At 32.1% G+C, this 21,135-nt stretch overlaps 4 protein-coding genes across 6 annotated transcripts; 2 read left to right on the top strand and 2 right to left on the bottom strand.

Annotated features, from left to right (window-relative positions):
• Window positions 1-369: 369 nt before the first annotated feature.
• On the top strand, window positions 370-4,456 carry LOC108750799 (WD repeat-containing protein 48). The gene is made up of 12 exons (XM_018490555.1): window positions 370-1,004; window positions 1,472-1,688; window positions 1,847-2,059; window positions 2,147-2,442; window positions 2,523-2,708; window positions 2,783-3,100; window positions 3,185-3,287; window positions 3,357-3,525; window positions 3,596-3,787; window positions 3,862-4,108; window positions 4,185-4,301; window positions 4,376-4,456. Exons 1-11 carry the CDS (start codon window positions 957-959, stop codon window positions 4,245-4,247), a joined length of 2,052 nt encoding a protein of 683 aa, XP_018346057.1. The 5' UTR covers window positions 370-956; the 3' UTR covers window positions 4,248-4,301; window positions 4,376-4,456.
• LOC108750800 (haloacid dehalogenase-like hydrolase domain-containing protein 2) lies at window positions 4,392-8,920 on the bottom strand. 2 transcript variants are annotated; one of them, XM_018490557.1, is made up of 6 exons: window positions 8,622-8,919; window positions 7,936-8,232; window positions 7,660-7,870; window positions 7,462-7,575; window positions 7,166-7,283; window positions 4,392-4,739 (listed from the first exon to the last, which is right to left on the bottom strand). In XM_018490557.1, the coding sequence occupies exons 1-5, from the start codon at window positions 8,714-8,716 to the stop codon at window positions 7,275-7,277; spliced, it is 726 nt and encodes a 241-aa protein (XP_018346059.1). In that variant the 5' UTR covers window positions 8,717-8,919; the 3' UTR covers window positions 4,392-4,739; window positions 7,166-7,274. The 2 variants fall into 2 exon arrangements, with proteins under 2 accessions (XP_018346059.1, XP_018346058.1); XM_018490556.1 differs by lacking the exons at window positions 4,392-4,739; window positions 7,166-7,283 and having other exon boundaries at window positions 7,311-7,575; window positions 8,622-8,920.
• A 3,446-nt stretch (window positions 8,921-12,366) lies between these two features.
• Window positions 12,367-15,170, top strand: LOC108750468. Of its 2 annotated transcripts, none has more exons than XM_018489921.1 (6): window positions 12,367-12,609; window positions 12,707-12,799; window positions 12,873-13,206; window positions 13,444-13,631; window positions 13,746-14,743; window positions 14,845-15,170. In XM_018489921.1, the coding sequence occupies exons 1-6, from the start codon at window positions 12,557-12,559 to the stop codon at window positions 15,120-15,122; spliced, it is 1,944 nt and encodes a 647-aa protein (XP_018345423.1). In that variant the 5' UTR covers window positions 12,367-12,556; the 3' UTR covers window positions 15,123-15,170. The 2 variants fall into 2 exon arrangements, with proteins under 2 accessions (XP_018345423.1, XP_018345422.1); XM_018489920.1 differs by having other exon boundaries at window positions 12,541-12,609; window positions 12,712-12,799.
• A 284-nt stretch (window positions 15,171-15,454) lies between these two features.
• Window positions 15,455-21,126, bottom strand: LOC108750448 (transmembrane protein 135-like). Its single transcript, XM_018489883.1, has 9 exons — window positions 20,617-21,126; window positions 17,579-17,709; window positions 17,285-17,411; window positions 17,071-17,225; window positions 16,729-16,987; window positions 16,475-16,642; window positions 16,224-16,364; window positions 15,973-16,139; window positions 15,455-15,875 (listed from the first exon to the last, which is right to left on the bottom strand). The coding sequence occupies exons 1-9, from the start codon at window positions 20,761-20,763 to the stop codon at window positions 15,761-15,763; spliced, it is 1,410 nt and encodes a 469-aa protein (XP_018345385.1). The 5' UTR covers window positions 20,764-21,126; the 3' UTR covers window positions 15,455-15,760.
• Window positions 21,127-21,135: the final 9 nt, after the last annotated feature.

Here is a 21,135-nt window from a genome sequence, read left to right on the forward strand (position 1 = left end):
TTTATTAAGTAATACCTGAAATCGTAATACCCTTTTACTTTGATAATAGAAATAAATTGTTAATTTTTTATTATCAAACATTTAATTGAATAAAGAACTTTAGTCAAAGCCATTTTAAATAGAATATTGCGAAATATTTCTTCCAGTATGTTCTCATATAGAATATTCCTAAATATTTCTACGTCAACTTCAATAGACTTCAATAATCAACTTTACGCTGTTCCATTTTTCAGCACGGCCATTTGACCAATTGTAGCCAAGAGTTTCAAAACAGCAACCTGTGTCTTTGCGAATATCTTCGTCTACGATTGGCCGATTCACTAATCTGACCGAATCACGTATTTCTGAGCGTCGTTAACAAGACGCGACGAATGAGTTGACTTGAACGGTGTGATCACTCGTTGCAGCCTCGTGATGTAACTAAAGCTACGTGCGTACATACATACATACCGTCATACCGAGGCATATTGACGCCGGCGGAATCACACGGTACGGAACGGGAGTAGACAGTGGAATAGCAACCAGCGGTGATCACTACGAGCGTGGTGCGCGCACGACCGTCATGAACGGGGGTTTCACGCTCGTAAGTGTCATCTGAGGAAATCGCGGTGGTCGTTTCTTCTCGGTTATGTACCGCTATTGTGGGGTCTATCGTTTGTCTCGCACGCTGTGTCGTCGACGAATAATGTAATGAGTACGATGATAATGCCATGCGACATTTGACGGTGAAATCGGCGATACGAACAACAGCAACGACGACGACGACGACGACGACGATGACGCCGCGAGTGCGGAGTAACGGTCGTGTGCAAAGTGGAACTGCTGTCGCAGCTTGAATCGTGCAACATACACTGTTCACATCGCTTTCACGTCTGAATTTCTGCGTGTTTTCCTTCTCCCTTCAGCGCGATCGGAACGACGACGTCGAGACGCCGGACGAAGCGGTCCCGAGCGCAATGGCAGCTCACAAGACGGGCGGGCAGACCGCCCGTAAGAAAGTTCAGGTATAATTTACTGTCGGATACCACCGACAGACTCGCGAGGAACTTGTCGATTTCCTTGACTGTCTCACGAAACTGTGTCTTATAATCATATAATATATTGTACAATAAGATGTTTTCTGTGCTAAGAATCACGCTTATAAATTTTAGAAAACTTGATTCTTTGGTACTAATTAACGAAGTTTAATTGCATTGAGTTTTTCTTTCTCTTGAGAGAGAGAAAACTGAATTCAATAATATACCAGAATTGTGAGGTATATTACAACATTTGATTGCATTCATTGGATGCTTTCCACTTGGAGACAAGTTGACGCAAGTGTCATTTTATTTTTGTTATTCACTGAAAGATAGAATGATGCTAAAGAGGAAGCACCCATGAAAATTGATAATAATGACTTTCATTGAGTTTTCACAAGTTGTCAATGTAATGAGAAGGATTATATTAATTTTAAATCACTTTTCATATAAAGGTGTCTATGGTTATAAGAGACGAAGTAGAGAAGCAGCATAGGGCTGGTGTTAATTCCTTACAGTACGATCCAGCTCTGCACAGGCTATATTCCGCTGGTAGAGACAGTATCATAAGGATATGGAATTGTAGAAATATGAAGGAACCATATATCCAATCTATGGAACATCATACTGATTGGGTTAATGATATAGTGCTATGTTGTAGTGGCAAAAATCGTAAGTGCACACTCATAATATTTTTATTTGACTTAATTTTTATGATATTTTAAGAGTAAATGTATCATTTATAAATATAACATAATATCTTTTTTTGAGATTTCCAATTTTTACTATATCGATTTCGATATGAAAATTATCTTATCAATTCTGTGTAGTTATATCTGCAAGTTCTGACACTACTGTCAAGGTATGGAATGCACATAAAGGTTTCTGTATGTCCACCTTGCGCACTCACAAGGATTATGTTAAAGCATTAGCATATGCCAAAGATAGAGAGCAAGTTGCTAGCGCGGGTCTAGACAAGTCAATATTTCTATGGGATGTTAATACATTAACTGCTCTTACTGCAAGTAATAATACAGTCACAAGTATGTAATTTATGCATCTTGACTGTTATACATATATGTTTTTTATATGTAATTGAATATCCTTAAAACATGTGTATCTTGTCGCAGCTTCATCCCTAAGTGGAAACAGAGACTCTATATACAGTCTTGCCATGAATCAGATTGGCACAGTTATTGTGAGTGGTAGCACGGAGAAAGTTCTTCGAGTGTGGGATCCACGATTTTGTACCAAACTTATGAAACTTCGTGGTCACACGGACAATATTAAAGCATTAGTCTTAAACAGGGACGGTACGCAGTGTTTATCAGCGAGTTCCGATGGTACTATTAAATTGTGGTCGCTTGGCCAACAGAGATGTGTGCAAACATTTAGAGTTCATAAAGAAGGAGTATGGGCGTTATTGGTAATTACACGCACAATTACATATGCAAGTTCATTATGTTTTACCATATAGATTATTACGTTAAATCTGATGTCTTTTAGGCAACGGATAATTTTAGCCATGTAATATCTGGAGGCAGGGATAAGAAGGTAGTAATGACAGAATTAAGTTATGCAGAGAGATATACAATCATTTGCGAAGAAAAAGCACCTATACTCAAAATGGCTATGACACCGGATCAATCTAGTATTTGGGTAGCCACCAGCGAATCAACTATAAATAATTGGGTAAACAAAGTTTCATAATTTAACAAATTTGCATGAAAAGACAAATTATAAAGAATATTTTTTTGTTATTTCAGCCAATAAGCCAAAAAGATTGGCAAGAATTAGGAATAGGAGATTATTGTGATTCCGCGAGTAATGTAGCGGGCAATATTTTAAGGAATACCGAACCTACACAGAAAATATTGGGTGGTCCTGCCATAAGACATTATCACATATTAAATGATAAAAGACATGTTTTGACAAAGGATACAGAAGAGAATGTTGCACTATATGATGTATTAAAGGCATGTAAAATAGAAGATTTAGGCAGAGTTGATTTCGAGCAGGAATGTAAAAAGAGAAACAAAATGGTATATGTTCCAAACTGGTTTAACGTCGATCTCAAAACAGGGGTATGTCTCAAAACAGGAGATTTTGTTTGATAAATCAATGTTTCCAAAGGCTAAATCGGTTCTAAACTTTTTTTATCATTGCAGATGTTAACTATACATTTAGGGCAAGACGAAAATGATTGCTTCTCTGCATGGGTTTCCGCCAAAGAAACTGGTCTAGCAGAGAATGATGCTGTAGATCAGAAAGGTGATTAGCTGTTTTATTAGTAATATTTACGATATGATTCGGGAAATTTAATATCCCTTCTATTTTTAGTAAATTATGGAAACCTTTTGCTGCAAGCATTACTCGAACACTGGTGGAGGCCATTGCATGCTGATGATGAGAATGAGGGTAATGGCAATGATGGAAATGGTCCTTTACAACACACGAGAGGAGGAAATCCATACTTCTCAGTTCCTAGTCATACACCTGTCATCTTTAGGTATGTAAAGAGTGTTGTACAGACAGCAATGTTTTGTTAACTAAATTAATAATGTTATGGTGCTTTTCAGTGAAGTGGGAGGTAGAACCATCTACCGACTATTGGTTCGAGATGCTGCAGGAGAAACTGAGGGTGTCCTATTAAATGAAACCGTACCACCATGGGTAGTGAATATCGTCGTGGACAAAAATCTTCCTCAGTTTATTAAAATACCTTTTTATCTTCTTCCACACGCTTCTTCCGGTGTAAAAAGTTTGAAGAAGTATGCATTTTAATTTCACTTTAACTCTCCAAAAATCGCACGACAAATAAATAATTTTCTGTGTTATCTTTAAGGGATCGTTTAATAGCCAATGATTTTATACAAGTACGTAAAGTGGCCGAACATGTTTACGATAAAGTACTCGGTGCAGGAAGCGATTCAGGTTCAGTAGCTGGCGGTGGAAATACAGTTTCTAGCGGATCTCCGGCAGGTGATAGGACGAATACGGACTCTAATGCTGATAATTCTTCATTGGCTGAAGAAAAAGTCGAACTCCTATGTAACGATCAAGTCTTGGATCCTTCAATGGATTTGAGAACAGTATGTATTATTCTTAATAAACTTTTTGTAATCATTGAGAGAATGTTTTTTTTTCATGTGTTTCTCTGTTTTCCAGGTTAGACATTTCATTTGGAAAAGTTCGGCGGATTTAACACTTCATTATCGTCCTGTTAAATAGTTAGGATTAACATTACACCATGAACCTTTACAGTGTGCCTGGTTTTATACCATGGTAAAGTATGCTGTACACATATTTTAACTTTTTTTTCATTAATTTAAAAAAATTCAAGATTGAACCCATTTCAGAATAGTGGAAAATACATAGGCTACTTGCAGAATATGGTACCTTGTGCCACCTTCTTAGGAAATGATCACCTGGATTTGACGAACATTTCGTGTGATGTTGAGGCAGGAGCGAAAGAAAGCGAGGCGTATTTGGAGTATTAGGACATAATGTAAAATTTTAAGGCAATAATGTGTGGAAGTATTAATGTAAATTGCTCACTTTTATACACTTGCATCCTGCGGCCAAATTCACACAACAGAGCATTACTCTCAATTAATCCGCTTGAGAATATCATGCTTTTTGTACCTGGATGTAGAGTTTAAAGTCTTATTGTCAGCCATATATCGTCTTCCCACTTTAAATCATTAAAAACGTATGACACAACTACAAAAAAAAGGGGATAGACCGCATGGCCGAGAAAATTGTTGTTTCGTTAGGTCTAATGGATCCAGGTGATCCTCACAAATGCTTCTCAAAACAATTTCTTCTATTAATTCTATTTTAGCTGTGTATTTCGTAATCAGTACATAGAATCGTCTTCTTTTAGTATTATAATAAAAGTATTGAATATTTATTGAGGATATAAGAAATTATACGTTTTGTTATATGCATGCATGCAAAATGTGTATTCCACACCTGCCTTGTTATATTAGAGAGCGAAAAGAAGAAATATATACATATACATATATATATATAAATATATATGAAAGAGAGAAGAAAGATACGTCAATTTACCATTAATCAAATTATATTTGAATAGCCAAATTATATATAGAAGTTCAATATTTCCTATTGCTCATGGGAAATAAGAGAATGTATTTGTCTGCAGTGTAATAAGATCAAATTCTGTCCTGGTCAAAGTTAATAAGATATGAATATGGGAGATATATATACACCAATTATGTATATTTAATACCAAAAATTAAATTTTATAAGGTTCTATATAAATACCATTGAGAATGTAATTGTAATATCGAAGGATATACAGTATGTAACAGAATTTGATCTTTAAAAAGATTTATAATGAATAAAAATGATATAGTTGTTCTTAAGTTAACATTCGATTTTTTCTAGATTATAAATTGTATATATGCGAACACGACTGTGAATAATGTCCATTAATAATACAATATGCCGTATGAATAAAAATTTAACAGATCTTATTGTGCGAACAACTCAGAGCCAATAATATTTGCTATTACTGCAAAGATTTAAATTGTCAAGAGAGAAACTATACTAGTTTTTAATGTGCTCCGTGAGATACAATGTTGTTTGCGTTATTAAAATGTATGTACATGAGAGCAATCTTTTTATAATTGTAAATAATATTTTGTCATTTTAACTGGATAATATACGTTGCAATTTTATCTATTATCAAGCTTGGGTTTACCTTGGTTTGGTAATGTTAAATGCTTTATATACATTAAGAATTATTTGCTATTGCTTTCTCGATCGAAATATGTATTGTCAAGATACTATGAGAGAGAAAGAGAACATTTCTTGACTGAGTCAAATGAATGCATGGTTGGCAAAAATTGTATCATCCTAGTTAAGAATGCCTTATTTGTTATCTTTACACAGGTTGTTTCAAAAGAAATTGTGCAGTGAACTTATATTTTTTTAATTGTTATTAAATCTTAGAAAAAAAAAATATATATATATAATATATATATAATATTGGTATATATATATATATAAAATTTTTGAATCTAAATATAAATTAAATCATAATGCGAAAATATAGTTATCTTTTTAATATCTTGACATGTATGACAAATAATGAAAATTGTACATTTTGCCTTCGATCTGAAATTATTTCGATTTATTACAATGATATTACAACTGATGGTTTTATTTACGTAACGATTATCTAGAATCAATTGTTCAGTTCATTGCATAGTTCTCTGAAAATGTATATATTACTGTTCTCTATACAGATTTCTCGCATGAATCAAGAGTAATCATTCTTTATTTTTTTAAAGCACTTATTTTAGACATTTGTTACCATAATGCGAGCAATCAAGATGTGCCTGATCATAGATCATAAGTTACAGAGGGCATTTTAATCATGGCTTATATTGATATTTAAAACAGCCCATACAGTTACAAGATACATAATTATATTAACATTTCTCTTTTACATTATCAATGATAAATTATAAAAGCTACCATATTATCATAAATTTTTATTTGTTTTTATTATGTATTTTCTAGCAGGCAGCATATTTCATTTCGTAAAAGGTAATAAATTTAGTCGTTTTATTCACAGACATGTTATTTTTGTACAGAAAAACGAAGTATTAATTTGAAAACGTTAATAGTAAAAATCAAAATATCGATTTCATCTTTCTTCAATCTATATGTAAAAAGAAACGAGATTTAAAGAACAAAACAGCAAATTTGGGTGCCAAATTTTATATGGAAAACGATACTCGCAAAGCACCGTACATTTTTAATAAACAGCATTTTCTTTTTGTAAACCTGTTTTAGATGCAGGTTCTACAGTGGTACTACTTACGACATAAGACTACGTAGCGAAAGATTAAATTTATAATTTTTAGAACTATTAAGATTATGGACTAATATCGTCTCTGCAAAAGATTGAATGCTTGTGTGCAGATTGCTTTGTAAAATACTACATTTTACTGTCCCGACGTGTAAATTATCAAACTTTTCAATGTCAAACTGATTAAGTCAAATTTTCTACAATTTTCTACAAATGTACAACGAGACGATATTTCTATCCTTGAATACTTTCATATTTATCTGATTATCTTTGTAATACATTACTATTCTCTATCGATACTTACATTAATAGGCAAAATGACATAAAGCTCCATATCAGAAAAGAATTGATATTAATTTATAATTATTTGTATTTATTGCGTCTGTTTTATAATAATATGGTATCACTCCAGACTATGTACACTATAAAATAATCAGTATTTAATAAAATATAATTTAATATAGAAAAGAGATTGCATCGCGCAGCGATACTTGAATAAAGAATTCTATTGCTATTCATGCACTTATTTTATCAAACCACAAATCTTTAAATACTTTCACTGAGAATACTGTCGACAGCTTCTACAAAAGAAGCGCATACTCTTGCTGGTTCTGGAGTAATTGTATTCTCATCTCCTGTTCTATATTTACCAGTTTGTACCAGAATACCTCTGATCCCAGCTGCCTGTGCACCAGCTATGTCATCCCTTACGTCCTAATTATAAAAAAGATTCATATTTGTGAATGTGTAAAAAGATTATAATATACAAAGGAAAGATGATATAATTCAAAATATTACATCTCCAATCATTACAGCCTGCGCTGGATCTGTTTCTTCTAAAGCTGTCTTAAAAAATCCCATGGTCGGTTTACCAATAACTTTTGCTTTCGTATTGCTAGCATATTCCAGTCCTTTGATGAACGGCCCAGGACCTAGAGCTAGCCCATCAGGACGCTTATAATATCGTCCTTCGTGAATAGCTATGAAAGAAGCGCCATCCAAAAGCAATCTAAAATATCACGTTAAAATATACACATTTATAGGATACAGATGAAAAGAAAGAAGCAAAATTACCTGAATGCTTTGTTCAATTCTTCATAGTTGAATTTGCTTGGTGCTAAACCGATCACAACTGCATTAGGTGTATCATCTGTTGCTAAATCTTGAAAATCTTCCATTGCCGCTGGATCAATTAACAACATCGGTTTCAATCGTTGAGAGATAACTAATTTTCTCGCAGCTACTAAAGAACTGAAAATCTCTTCTTTCCGTAAATCGAATCCAAGTTTTATCAGACGTTCATACAAATAATTACTTGACTCCTTGGTGGTGTTGGTGACGAATTTAATTGACAAGTTTGCATTTCGTAGCCTGAAACATGAAAATATAAATTCATCATTCTCTAAAGTCTAAAGAATAAAAAGATGCCTGATACTAAAGATAAATCATAAGATTTTATCGTTTGATTAATTTTAATAATTTATAAAAAGATCTTTATTCACACTCTGATTCGATATCTTCAAGACATTTGTCAAGTAAAGTAGACATTAAATTAATCTTAAAAGAAAACGTCCAATAAACCAAAAAAATAGATTTTTTATTATTAAATCAATCTTTTAATCAATAATACATTTTTATGTAAACTAAATGAAGTTTAAACTTACGGATTTTATTTGGGATATTTAAAATTGAATTGCCATTTCCACAGAGATTATACTGTGGCCGGTTTGTAAATATATATATTGAAAATTTAATCTAACCTGTTTAATGCTTGTATGGCACCTGGAATAGCCGTGTTATCGATATGCAACGTCCCGCTGAGATCTATCAACACCGTCGTGATTTGCCTTGCCATTGTTATTCTTATTACATTATAATTTAATGAAATATGTATATAATAATTCGTAGATATGCTATGAGCTGTTATCAAGATATATTAGCAACAAGTGCATTTATGATGCATTTACTAGCAATTGTCAAATGTTCTGTTCTTTGAACACTATTTTATAATTTCTGCATTTAAAGTGAGATAGATTCATAATTAGACATTGGGGCAGAGAAAGAAGCACGAATATATCTTCGAATATATCTTACTTATTTTATCTTTTTTCATCGTCAAACAATCAACACATATTTATTTAGTTACCATTGTAATTATTACAATTTAATTATTAAATATTAACTAGTTATATCATTGCATCACAATATACATAAGAACAGTATAGGTATATAGATTCACTTATCAGTTAAAAACAGATGTTAATAGTCGTCCTTTGCGCATGATCGAATCGCACAACCAACAATATGGAAATCTTATTTTGTATACTACTGCCTACAGCAGTCACAAATGTCACAATTAATCATAATATAAAAGTAATTTAGAATAGAGTGAAGAACAATATATTGAACACCATGAATACCAGGGGAGGTTTCCGATGCTGCATAGCAAATTGTCAAAGCACTAGCAATGCAAATCGAGGGGTGAAAGAAACTATTTCGATTTCCAAAAGACGCAAAGAGATTAGTTTTTTGTCAACAATCAACACTTTAAAAAAGATGATTATACGCAAGAATCGATTGACTATTATTTTTTCATAAATTTTATTATTGTTTTATATATTAGAACAGCTTTCCTTTTAAGAAATACAGCCTTACAACATAAAAGCCTTGATATTTGATGAGCAATAAAGATAGAATGATACTTGTATCGATTGTGCGTTCCGTTTCACGCATGATACGCATAATGTATTATTTTATCTTTCTTTAATATTCGGTGAACAAGAATAAAATAATACATTATAATTACTGCATTCCGTTGCATGTATGAGATATAATTTTATCCTTGTTTGTAGAATGTTAAACAAAGATTTACTTTGCCACTTGTCTAAAAAATTAAATTTTATAGAAAGAGAGAAGGGGGGCGGGAGAGAAGGGAGAGAGAGGGGTAGGGAGAGGAGAAGCGAGAGTGGAGAGAGAGAGAGAGAGAGGGGGAAGAGGGAGAGATAGAGATTTCTTATCTTTATATATTTGTACTTAATCTTAGTATCTTACTTTTAATTTATACAATTAGTTTTGAATGAATTAACGAAAGTATATATATTTTCTTACATATCTATCAAGTATTTTTGTTTTTTTGAAGGTCGGCATTATGGATAAATGCCTGTGGTAGAAATGACTTATCATCGAAAAAGCCTAGAACTGTATAATACTTATAGAGTACGCAAACTTTATTTTGAAAAAAAGATGTTTTTAAACTATAAAAAAACAAGATTACAGCCGCATGCAGTTCCAAGTAGCATTATTAATAATAATGGTAATTTGTAAAATAAAATCATGCATACACGCTTATATATATAAAATACATATATAATGTGTGTGTGTATATTTACTTATCAATGTGCTTTTACAGATAAAGAAACAAATTCGAATTTGTCTGATGTAACAATGTATTTCGTAGACGTTCAGAATTTAGAACAAAGTGAACTAGATCGACTTATATGTAATAACATTGAAGTAAATCAAATGGTTGTTAAAGAAAAAATTACATCCACAAGTAAATTTCAATTATATATGTTTATATTTTTTAAAAGTTTAATCTACAGCTAAGACAATAAGAAATATTAATAACTACATGAATGCAATATTACAATTTAGGAACCGGTACATTTTATCCAGAACAGAGAGAAATAAAAACAGCGTCAGACACGAAAATGCAAACTGATTCATTGTTATCCTTAATGACGCCACGAAAAATAAAACTGCATCAAAGAATAAGGAAGTATAAGCAGAAGATAGCAGAATTGGAAGCAAAAATGTAGGAAATTAAAAACTCTAGAATGCAAGATTTTGATATGTTAGATATGTTATTAGATAAATATTTTCCAAAGGAAACAGCAAGTTTTTTAAAAAAACAAGCACGCTTATTTCAGAAAGAGAGCAATAGAAGAAGTGCGTCTTTTAATAAATAATATTATATATTAAATAATATTATATATTTTGCAATTTCTAACATACAAAAATTTTGCGAATAAGTATAAAATATTTTGTTTATCTAATTATAATAAGTAACACTTTAAAGTTAGGGTTCTATAACTCGTAGCTCAGCATGGGTCATGATTTGTCTTTGCTCGCCTAGGGTCCTCATAGGATCAATGTTGAGTCATGGGACCCCACCTTTATAATTGACTCATTGTAAAATAATGTATTTTAAATGCTAAAAAATAAATTTTAGTTATTAAAAGATGTCAACAAATATTACATGATTTACAAAGATCTCTTAAAATTTATTTATTTTATAATATAATATCACACACACACACGCACACACACAAAATGATAATAAATTTTGAAAATACAAAAAATTTGGAACATGTAATTTGCTACTTTGACAAAAAGTAGTTCTCATATTAGAAGTACTTATCTGTCAAAGAAATAACATCGACTTATTTTTTTTATCGAAGATTTCAGATGTTGCTAATATTGAAAGAAGAAATATAACATAGTATGGTATGCAACAATTTATAAAAATTTTATGTTTTGTCGAATTGTCAAATTTATGTCTCAATTTAAAAAAAAAAAATAAAAATATATATTAATATATATATTTATATACTAAAGTTATTTATTAAAATAAGGATGTATTATGAATTGAAATTTAGTTAAGATTTGAACAAGAAAGGAAACAAAATGTATTATATTGTGTCATATCTAATAAAAAAAAAATTTTTTAAGACTTAATGTTTTATTATTTATCCTGTGCAATATTACAATACTTATTCCCTTTATAGTGAATTATACTTTAAGAACTGAAAGCCGAAATATACGTTTTTTTTTTAGTATTTGACTAAACGCCAAAATCTTTTATGTTATTGTCACGTCGTGAAATTGGACACACGGTTTTTGGTAGGTTGAAATCGTTATTTTTTATTTCCAATTCCTTATTCCTTCTATGTATATATTATGGCTACACCCTAAATTTACCTTACCTATCCCGTTATCCTATACCTAGCATATAATTTAACTAGCGGTCTATATTGTTAGCATATTCCGTGTATAATTTATATTAATAATTTACATTATGGATACTATAGAATTTTAAAGCTGAAAGCGCATTTATCGATAAAAGCTCGTTATGAATATGGAACTACTAGCATCTATAAAATCTGTTTTTTTTAGTTAAAGTTCTTGCACGGTTCATTTCTTCTTTTTCTCTCCAGATTGAAGAAAAGAAGAGAAAAGATGAACTGTGCAAGAAGTTCAGCTAAAAGAAATAAGCCTATTGTTGTCAATCAAATTATAACCCGTGTACAATTAACAATATGGCGATCGTTTAGATCAAAGGAAACCAGTGGTACACGATGCTTTTTTTCTCGCTAGACCCCTAGTTGGATTGGCTGCGATGCTGCCATCATTACTACGGTGGAATTGGAATTATCTGATTCCACCATGACTACCAATCAGCACCACAGTCAATATACTATGGCGAGATTCTAATCTAGCTGGCAATCTAGCGTTGGCAGTAAATTTGGAACAGCTGTGGCAGAAAGACAGCATCGTGTGTTGCTGGCTTTATATTGTGATTGGAGTGATTGAACCGGTTGAACCTTACTCAATCTTATTCAAGGTAAACACGTGTAAAAGCACGTGGTGTGGCAACTATCACGTAAATATCGGTATATATCCTACATCAGTGAACATGGCGTTGTCCGGGAAATACGACGGTGTCAAGCAGGTACCATGGTTATCTCTGTAAGTATCGATTGACAAACGAAGTTTGAACGAAAGTTAGTTTAAGAGATGAATGAATGCCGACGGATAATTTGTTTGGAATCCATTTGTTGATCAGGGCAGAATGGCATGACGTGTACAGGCAGATTTATTCCAACGATCCGATCGAGCAAACAAACGCCTACGAGGCGCTCTTAGCATGGAAAGCCAGGTGATGCAACGTTTCATAACTCAACTGGATATCGAGATGGATTTTAGATTTAACAGATTATTGTTATTCTCAGGATGCCGAAACTACCAGTGGGCGTGGATTGTACTCTGTCAATTTTGCAAGTGTGCCTCCGCGATCGCGAATGGACATCCAAGATTGACAGTGGCGAGCTACCGATGTATTGCGAGAACGACCTGAGCTTGATGTACTCGACCACGATAATGAGATTCTTAAACTACTTTTCCAATATAGGGCACACAAAGCAAACATCCATGTTTAAGATTGCTAGTCAACTGAAAATTCCAGAGTGGATAGTCGAGTTGAGGCACGAGACTGCCCATGGATACGAATTGCCATCTATTGGAGTATTGAGGATAGCAATTAATATACTGTTACATTGGTTACATGTATGTTTGTTTCTGCCACAACTGTATAAAATCCATTCTATAATTACAGATGTAAGTGGTTATAGTTGTAAGAATTGATCAGTTATAATCGAATATGAGAATATTTGACTGTTGATTGGTCAATTCTTACAATTACAGTTCAATTACAGGTCATTTACAACTAGACTTACGCAGTAATAGAATGGGTTTAATAAGTATTCAGTATTACAAAACTTTTTGACATTTTATTTTGTAAAGGACGAATATTGGGCGCCCGAAGCATGTGCAATGGAAAAATGTTTGAAAGAAGGAGAGGAAGTCTTAGAGGAAGAAGAGGAATCCGAAGTAGAGAATTTTACAAATATGATTGAAATTTGGACAGCTGTTAGTTTATATGTCAATGCGGACTATAAATTAGTGTCGGATTTACCAGAGACACAATTACGGTATATTTTTAGTGCAAATCGAATGAATTTTCAGCATTTTTTATTTAATCAATAAGTCCTTAATGTGGAATAAGATGTATGATTAAATTAATTTATTAATATTACTTTTTACAGGGAAATATTGCAAGATTTACGTACATACATGTTGTCTGAGTATAGAAGTAAAACTTCGGATAATGACGAGAACGAATATATATCCGTTTACAAGAGAACTGTAAAAATTGATAAAGAATACAGTTTGCGAACTGCAAAAACTCTACTTTTAGCTAAGATATCCGTGGATTTAAACGAATCCTCAAGTACAATGTATGAGAAGAGCAATACAATTTGCAACGCATTATGCAAAAATAAAGTTTTTCTACCAAATTTAGATATTATGAGAATTTTTCGACAACAAGAAAAAAAGAATATCAATTTGAAAAGAAGAATTTTGCCACTTAAGATACTTCGATTCTGGAAAGATGTTATTTTCTTGTTACATGAAAAAGAAATGTTAGAGACGCTACTCTTTAAGCTGTTTAATATCATAAATCAAGAACGTGAAGATAAAGAAAGAAGAAATCTTGCTGCTTTGTGGATAAGTTCCATCTTTTATAGTTTTGTTCAATTAGACATCGTCCAAAGTATTTCTCATACCATGGAATATGAATCACAGAAAGCGAACAGAAAACTGGACACAAAAACTTTAAGTCAACATCTTAAACAACGCGTACACTCTGAACATCCATACTTGCGGAACGTTCTATGGTTAGATATATCAAGTATCATACCGCACTTTCTTCTTGATACAAATTTTTTATCAAAACTTTTACTAAATATAAATGAATTCTCTGAAAGACTGGTAGAACCAATTTTAAAGTTGCTTACATCAAGAATAGATGCACAAACACAAAAACATTTGTTAAATTTACTTCAAATTTACACATGTCAAAAGCATGACAATGAGAACAGCAACAATGATGTTGATAAAATATTTACTGTCGAAGACCTTGATCCAAGTCCAATAGAAAATGAAGCGCATACTCATAAAATAAATTGTGCAAATAGAGAAAAACCTACTTACTTGTTGGCAGATCAAATAATCCGTAATCCACATTGGAAATTAGCACATGGTACGCATTTACAAATGAGTTTTTCAAAATGTATAATAATTTATGATTATTAAAATGATTAATATCACATTTAATAGTACTGTTTTTTATCTGATTTTTAGACAATTATCAATGGAACGGATGTTCCATTGGATTACTACCGTGGCAGGTAGACTCATTGAAGAGTTTGGAACCACTTAAACTGAATCCATCGAAACACTCTGTTTCAGTTCTAGATTCTCAAATAGTCGCTGGCATTATAAATCGTAAGAATTTAAAAATGCAAAGTTGTATTAAATGGGACGACATACTGCGAAAAAAAAGGAGAATAGAGAAGAAACGTAACAAACATGTAGATGTAATGAACAGAGCATTAGATATTGTTAAAAACCAGAAATAATGTTATATAATATAGCATAAATCGGACATAATAAAACACGCATTAATATCCATTACATATTGTTCTAATAAATAAGTTATATTCGTAATAAAATATACAACAAAGTTGTCCGTATGGAACGTATTTATATTATATCAGCATTATAAAGTTTGTATTAAACATAGAAAAAATAATCTATAATGTATACATCGCAGGGAAAAAAGTATCTCGCTATGCAATTAAATATATACTTGCAGATATATTCTATAGTTGCAAACTAATAATCATGTCCATATATTTAAATAATATTTATCTATTTCCCTGACATATATGTATATAATTATCACACCATAACAATCAAATATATTAAGTTACATAAATTATATCTATGTATAAAAGTATTAAGTCCGTTTAGTATCACACATATTCAAGCACCATCGCTTCGAATTAGGTTGAAGAAACAAAGTAGAAACGTTAACGTTCAGATCGCTATGCTAAAATACATTTTGTTGTTTCACTTGTTTATCGCAAAGAATTTAATTTATACAATTTGAAACGTATATGTGATGTACACTTCTTTGGTTCTAGAGAATTACGCTTCCGAGGAAAGATACTAACTAAGGTACGTAATGTTACGTCTGATATTTATACTCGATATTTTAGAACGAAAAGGTAAGTTGATCTGTAGTTTTCGTTTTTCTGAGCACTTCTTGCAAATTTTTGTGTGTTTCTAAACCAAACACATTCATAGGTAACCGGGACATCACCGCTATTCTGAAATCAATATACGTAAAACGTAAGAATAATAGAATGAATCTGGGATAAGATATAATAATCTTTTATTTTGCGCCTCGCATAATGTTTACATTACCTTCCGCCAGACACAGTGTAAAGGAATCTCCAATAGGACGATCTCAAGTTTTGTGGTTCCACTATAGCTGCATGGAAGAGAACTGCTGTGCTAAAGCAATACAATAAACTCGCAAACCATTTTATTTCAGGTACTTTCTCATTTTCCACTGCATCGTTCCATAGCAACTGAAACAAAGCCAGCGATATTACATTATAATTTGCTACATTAGTATATAATATGAATATATTAATAGAAATATATAATAATACCTGTAGCGTCTTCCACATAATATATAAAGCTATAGTAGTATTGGGATATGCCATAAATGTTACGCTTGCGATAAGTCCAGCAGGAATAGCATAAATGTGCGAATCTTTGTGAAAGATTCTTCTCAACGTGCATGATACTAGCTATATATAAAGAGAGAAAAGAAGGAAAGGTTAGTGGAAACAATTTCTTGCGAAAGACATTATTCGATATTCTATAATTTGCGTCAAATATGCAGAGTAAGATAATATACTTTATAAAGGCCGACAAATCCTCCAAGAAATATAGCTAGATTTAAATTGTCTCTTTGAAAGATGATGGTTTTTAGTAATTTTGGCTTCTGAAGTAATCTTTTGAATTGCAAGATTAGTTTAAGCGCTATTTGCCCGCAAACACCATAACTGAAGATTCTTGCACTATCCTTTAAATAGAAAAGGAAGATAGTTTTATATTGCGAAAAATAAAATATTTTTCTAGAATCTTTATATATTGCTATAACATATATACCGCTAAAATATAATGTGCGCAGCTATAAGGATGCGGACATGAAGCATCCTTACTTTGTGCCTTTAAACTATTAATAATGTATTTATATGCCTCAAAGGACTTCCATAGAATACTGAATTTATGTCTTGCAGAGCTCCTATGTATACTTCTGTGCGTATCATTCTTTGCGTTGTCACTCGCAATATTTCTCGAAGATGTTTCGGGATGTAAATCTTTCTTTTTAAGATATTCAGTCTCTTCATACCGCCCAATAATCATCCTGTTTTTTTTTTAAAATCACATTGTGCATATGATACACAGATATATACAATGTATGCATTAGGTATGCACATTCAGATATACCTAAATATTTTATATACTTGATCCTGTTTATTCGTCTTTGAACGAAAGAAATACAATAATACAGCTACGCTTACGGCAAATATATAGACCTCTCCTCTCGAAATAGGTGAGTAGTATCCTCGCCACAAACCCATCTTGAACAAAGTTTCCGTTGCCTAAAAGGAAACGATAATGATAACATATTATTAATGTGATTATTGCGATCTCTACTTACAACATTTGACACGTAGAGACACAATAATGTACGCCTAGAGGCTCTTTCTATCACAATGGCAGACAGGCTAGATAAAAAGGACGGAAGAAAAGATACAGTCGGTATATAAAAACGTCCAAGTGCTTGCCTGAAATACAATTATAATTATTAATTGTGTTTTCTAGTACTCATATATTTAAACTTATTAATATTTTGATAAATATGTATTTTAAAAAAGGTAATGAGTGAAATCTTTTAATTAAGTTTCTCCAGAAATTCTGATTTCATTAAATAGTCGTATTAATTATTTCTTACCTTAATAAACAAATCCACATCGAATAGGAGAAAGCACTCCATGAAAGAAATGCTGTGGATTGGAGGATACCCAACATAGTTTTCTTGACATCTTCTTTCGTTGGTCGTTTTCTTCTCATTAAAAACGCAATCTAAGATGACAAGAAAATCAATTACAATAAAACTTTTAAACTAAAATTTATATCATCATTCATATTATATTATAAATATTTATATTATTGTAAATCGTATGCGTTGCAATAGAAAATTGTGGAGTCATATCAAAATTAACTTCTTCCATTGTTGATTATGGATAATTGAGTCATAAACGTTCGCTAAAATCGAGTTTATAAATATTATTTCATTTTTTTCGCTTCATTTCCTTCTTATCTATTTCAACAACCAAAGATTTACGAAGTAATACACAATTAACTAGCGATAATGAATCATTCATTTACACCGTAGTCTGCATGTGCTAATGAATTTTATTAGGAACGCGTAATTATATAACAAAATAAATACAAAAATGAATTACAAAAACTAAATGATCGAATATAATGGAAATATTTGTCAGTCAATAACGCGCGCGCGATAATAGAACAAAAATTAAGAATATCGTGTTTAAATATTCCAATGCTTTTTTTATACATATCAGACTTTACATAAGTTTTCATAAAATTTATAATTTATATCATCAAATCAAATCGAAAAAATATTAGATACGCAAAATACACAAAAACACGTGACGCGCCAATCATACAGTTCAAAGTTTTAGCGTTTTTATTTATCGGGACGGTATCAGTATGATTTATTCTTCTCGATATTATATTAATCTTATCAATTTTAAATATATTATAATTTCATTCATAGTCAGATTTTTATGCAAGTTTGATTTATTTCAAGTCACTTATTTCGATTAATTTTTTTTCCGAATTTCTTCATAAAACGTGTAGAATAAAAATAAATTAATAAACAATATAACGAAAGGCATAAGGAGAAACAAATGTGATTGCATTGATTGTTCTCAAACTCTTTGCATAGATTCCCAATTTCTTAAATGATAAAATCACGAAATTCATAATTTAGATAGAGAATCTGATATCTTTATGCCTCGATAAAGCAACAACGAAATGATTTTGCTCTACTGACTCCATAATTGCGTTTAGAGAGATTTCGATCAAACTGCAACTAATAAATTAATCATCTTATTCTTATGTGTTGACGTGTCAACAAACGATTAATTATATATAATTTTATTTATGTGTTCATGAAATATTACAGACATTCAACAAGTTGATAATGGAGTGCGGTCGAAGTCACTCTTAACATTAAATGATGCTTTCCAGCAGATACAATGTAACACAGTGAGCAAAATAATAATTATGAAAAATTTAGATTATTCTAGATCGTATTTAAAAGTAATACAAAAATTTTTAGTGGCGATTTATTATCTGGCTCAAAAGTTATTTCAATAAGTAATATTTATTTTATCTCTGTGCTCTAATAAAAATATATATGAATGTATTATAAAATAATGACAAAAATTTCAATTTTTTTCAATAAGTACTTTAAGTATTCAAAATGATTTACATAAAGTTACATTGCAATCTCGAAATTAGTTATCTTGTAAATAAACAAAATATTTGTTCTAAATCTTTGTAACTAATCGATAAATCAATTGAACTGAATACTTAAAATACTTATACAAAAATATTTAGAGACTTTTGTTATTTTTCATTTTAATTTACATAACAATAAAAATAGTAACAAAGAAAATAAATAAAAATATGTTGTTCAATAAAAATGAAATATTATAATTACAACTTTCATAGATATACAATTTATTTAAAGTGTAAATATTAATTGTGTGCTATATATACATACTTCTTTAACAATAAGGGTGAATAATTCACTACGTTAATTTAAGATCAAAGTACAAAATTTGTATAACGCATGAAGCATATCATATAGAAAGAAAGGACTTTGATCGGTTCATTTTCATCGATTAATCACAGGTTGCCAATTGAAATTTCCGATTACGGTTTTATTTTAATCAATTATGATGCAGCTAGTCATGGCATCGTAATTTGCTATAATAGAACCTGTAATCTGTGATTAATCTTTATATTATCTTTTTTTTTTATTTTATAATGTTGATTTTTTTATATTTTTATATCTATTGATGAATTCGCTCGTTCACACTACATTGAATTAATAGACGTTGAAGACTGCTTCATATAAAGTATAATTTAAATGTATGATAATATAATCAACTTTGTGATAATACAATCATTTTGACAATAAAATCATAATTGAAACATATATATATATATATATTCTGTTTGATAATATAATACCATAATTAAGTATTTATAAGCCTTCCGCAAAAATATTCGTATGTTTTTGCATTTAACTCTGCTAATTTCATTTATAGCATCTCTTAGTATGCCCTAATCTAGTACAATGCAAATAATCGAATTCGCTATATGCGTCTTTTTATATATTATCTTTTATCTGTGTCAATGTAGATAACTTTAATCTCGGTTTGTTTACTTTTCATTCTTGTTTTTTTTTTAATTCTTAAAATTAGAAAAGGCGACGAGTTAGTTAAGCCAAGATTAAAATTAAACTACAATACACTACTATAGGAATGGGCAATTTTCGGCTCGATGTATCGCGAATTCATTCGGAGTCCCATCAGATTTCGGGACGGGTGCACCGAGGAGTGCATACTACGTGCAAAACACGGTACATTCGTACTAATTCGCATCCAGTTGCGGTGCGCCCGCACCAGGCCAGGCACGTAAGTACCAAACGAACCCACCGGGTTCATTCTGCGCATCGAGTGCAGGCGCACTGGTCGACAACGTCAATGTACTTGTCCCGAAATGTTTCAGAAAGAGCGGACGCGCGCGCGTCTCGGGAAGAGATCGACGATGAATCAGACAGGGAATACGAATCCCTGATTCGTACCCTCGTCTCGAGTGATCCTGGCGAATCTAGACATCCCCGATGAAAGAGAGAAATGAAACGAAAAAGAGAAATGCATTGACACGTACGATGTAAACGGTCGTGTATATCCTGAGGGACTCCTGCAGGCAGTGCAGACCGAGACCGGTGGTCGCGCTGACGCAGGACTCCGTCCATGGATGTACGTAATCTCGGCAGGGCACCTCGAACGAAAACTTGCTGAGTTGCGCGGGCATTTTCACTACGATTGACAGCGACCACGGATGATGGCAACAACGGCGACTTCAGCGTAACACACCGCGTGATGTCACAATTATCGGCGGCACCGCGAATAGATACAGCGCATTTGGAAAAAAAGAGAGAAAGAGAGAGGACCCTCCCCCCCTCTCTTTTTCCGCGGCCGTGGGAGTCGAGCGAAAGTCAATAAAACGGCATCTTATTGACACGCAAGCCAGTCTGGATCTGATTCAGATCACAGACTAACCGACTGATGCCGTCGCGCTGACGTCGTCCGTCCGGCCCGTCGCCGACGTGATTGAGAAGGAGAAAGGGAGTAGGAGGAGAGAGAGAGAGACAAAGAGATAATGCACCAAGATTCCCGTCGACGA

This window comes from Trachymyrmex septentrionalis, unplaced genomic scaffold (genome assembly GCF_001594115.1).
Source record: "Trachymyrmex septentrionalis isolate Tsep2-gDNA-1 unplaced genomic scaffold, Tsep1.0 scaffold37, whole genome shotgun sequence".
Classification (NCBI taxonomy): Eukaryota; Metazoa; Arthropoda; class Insecta; order Hymenoptera; family Formicidae; genus Trachymyrmex; species Trachymyrmex septentrionalis.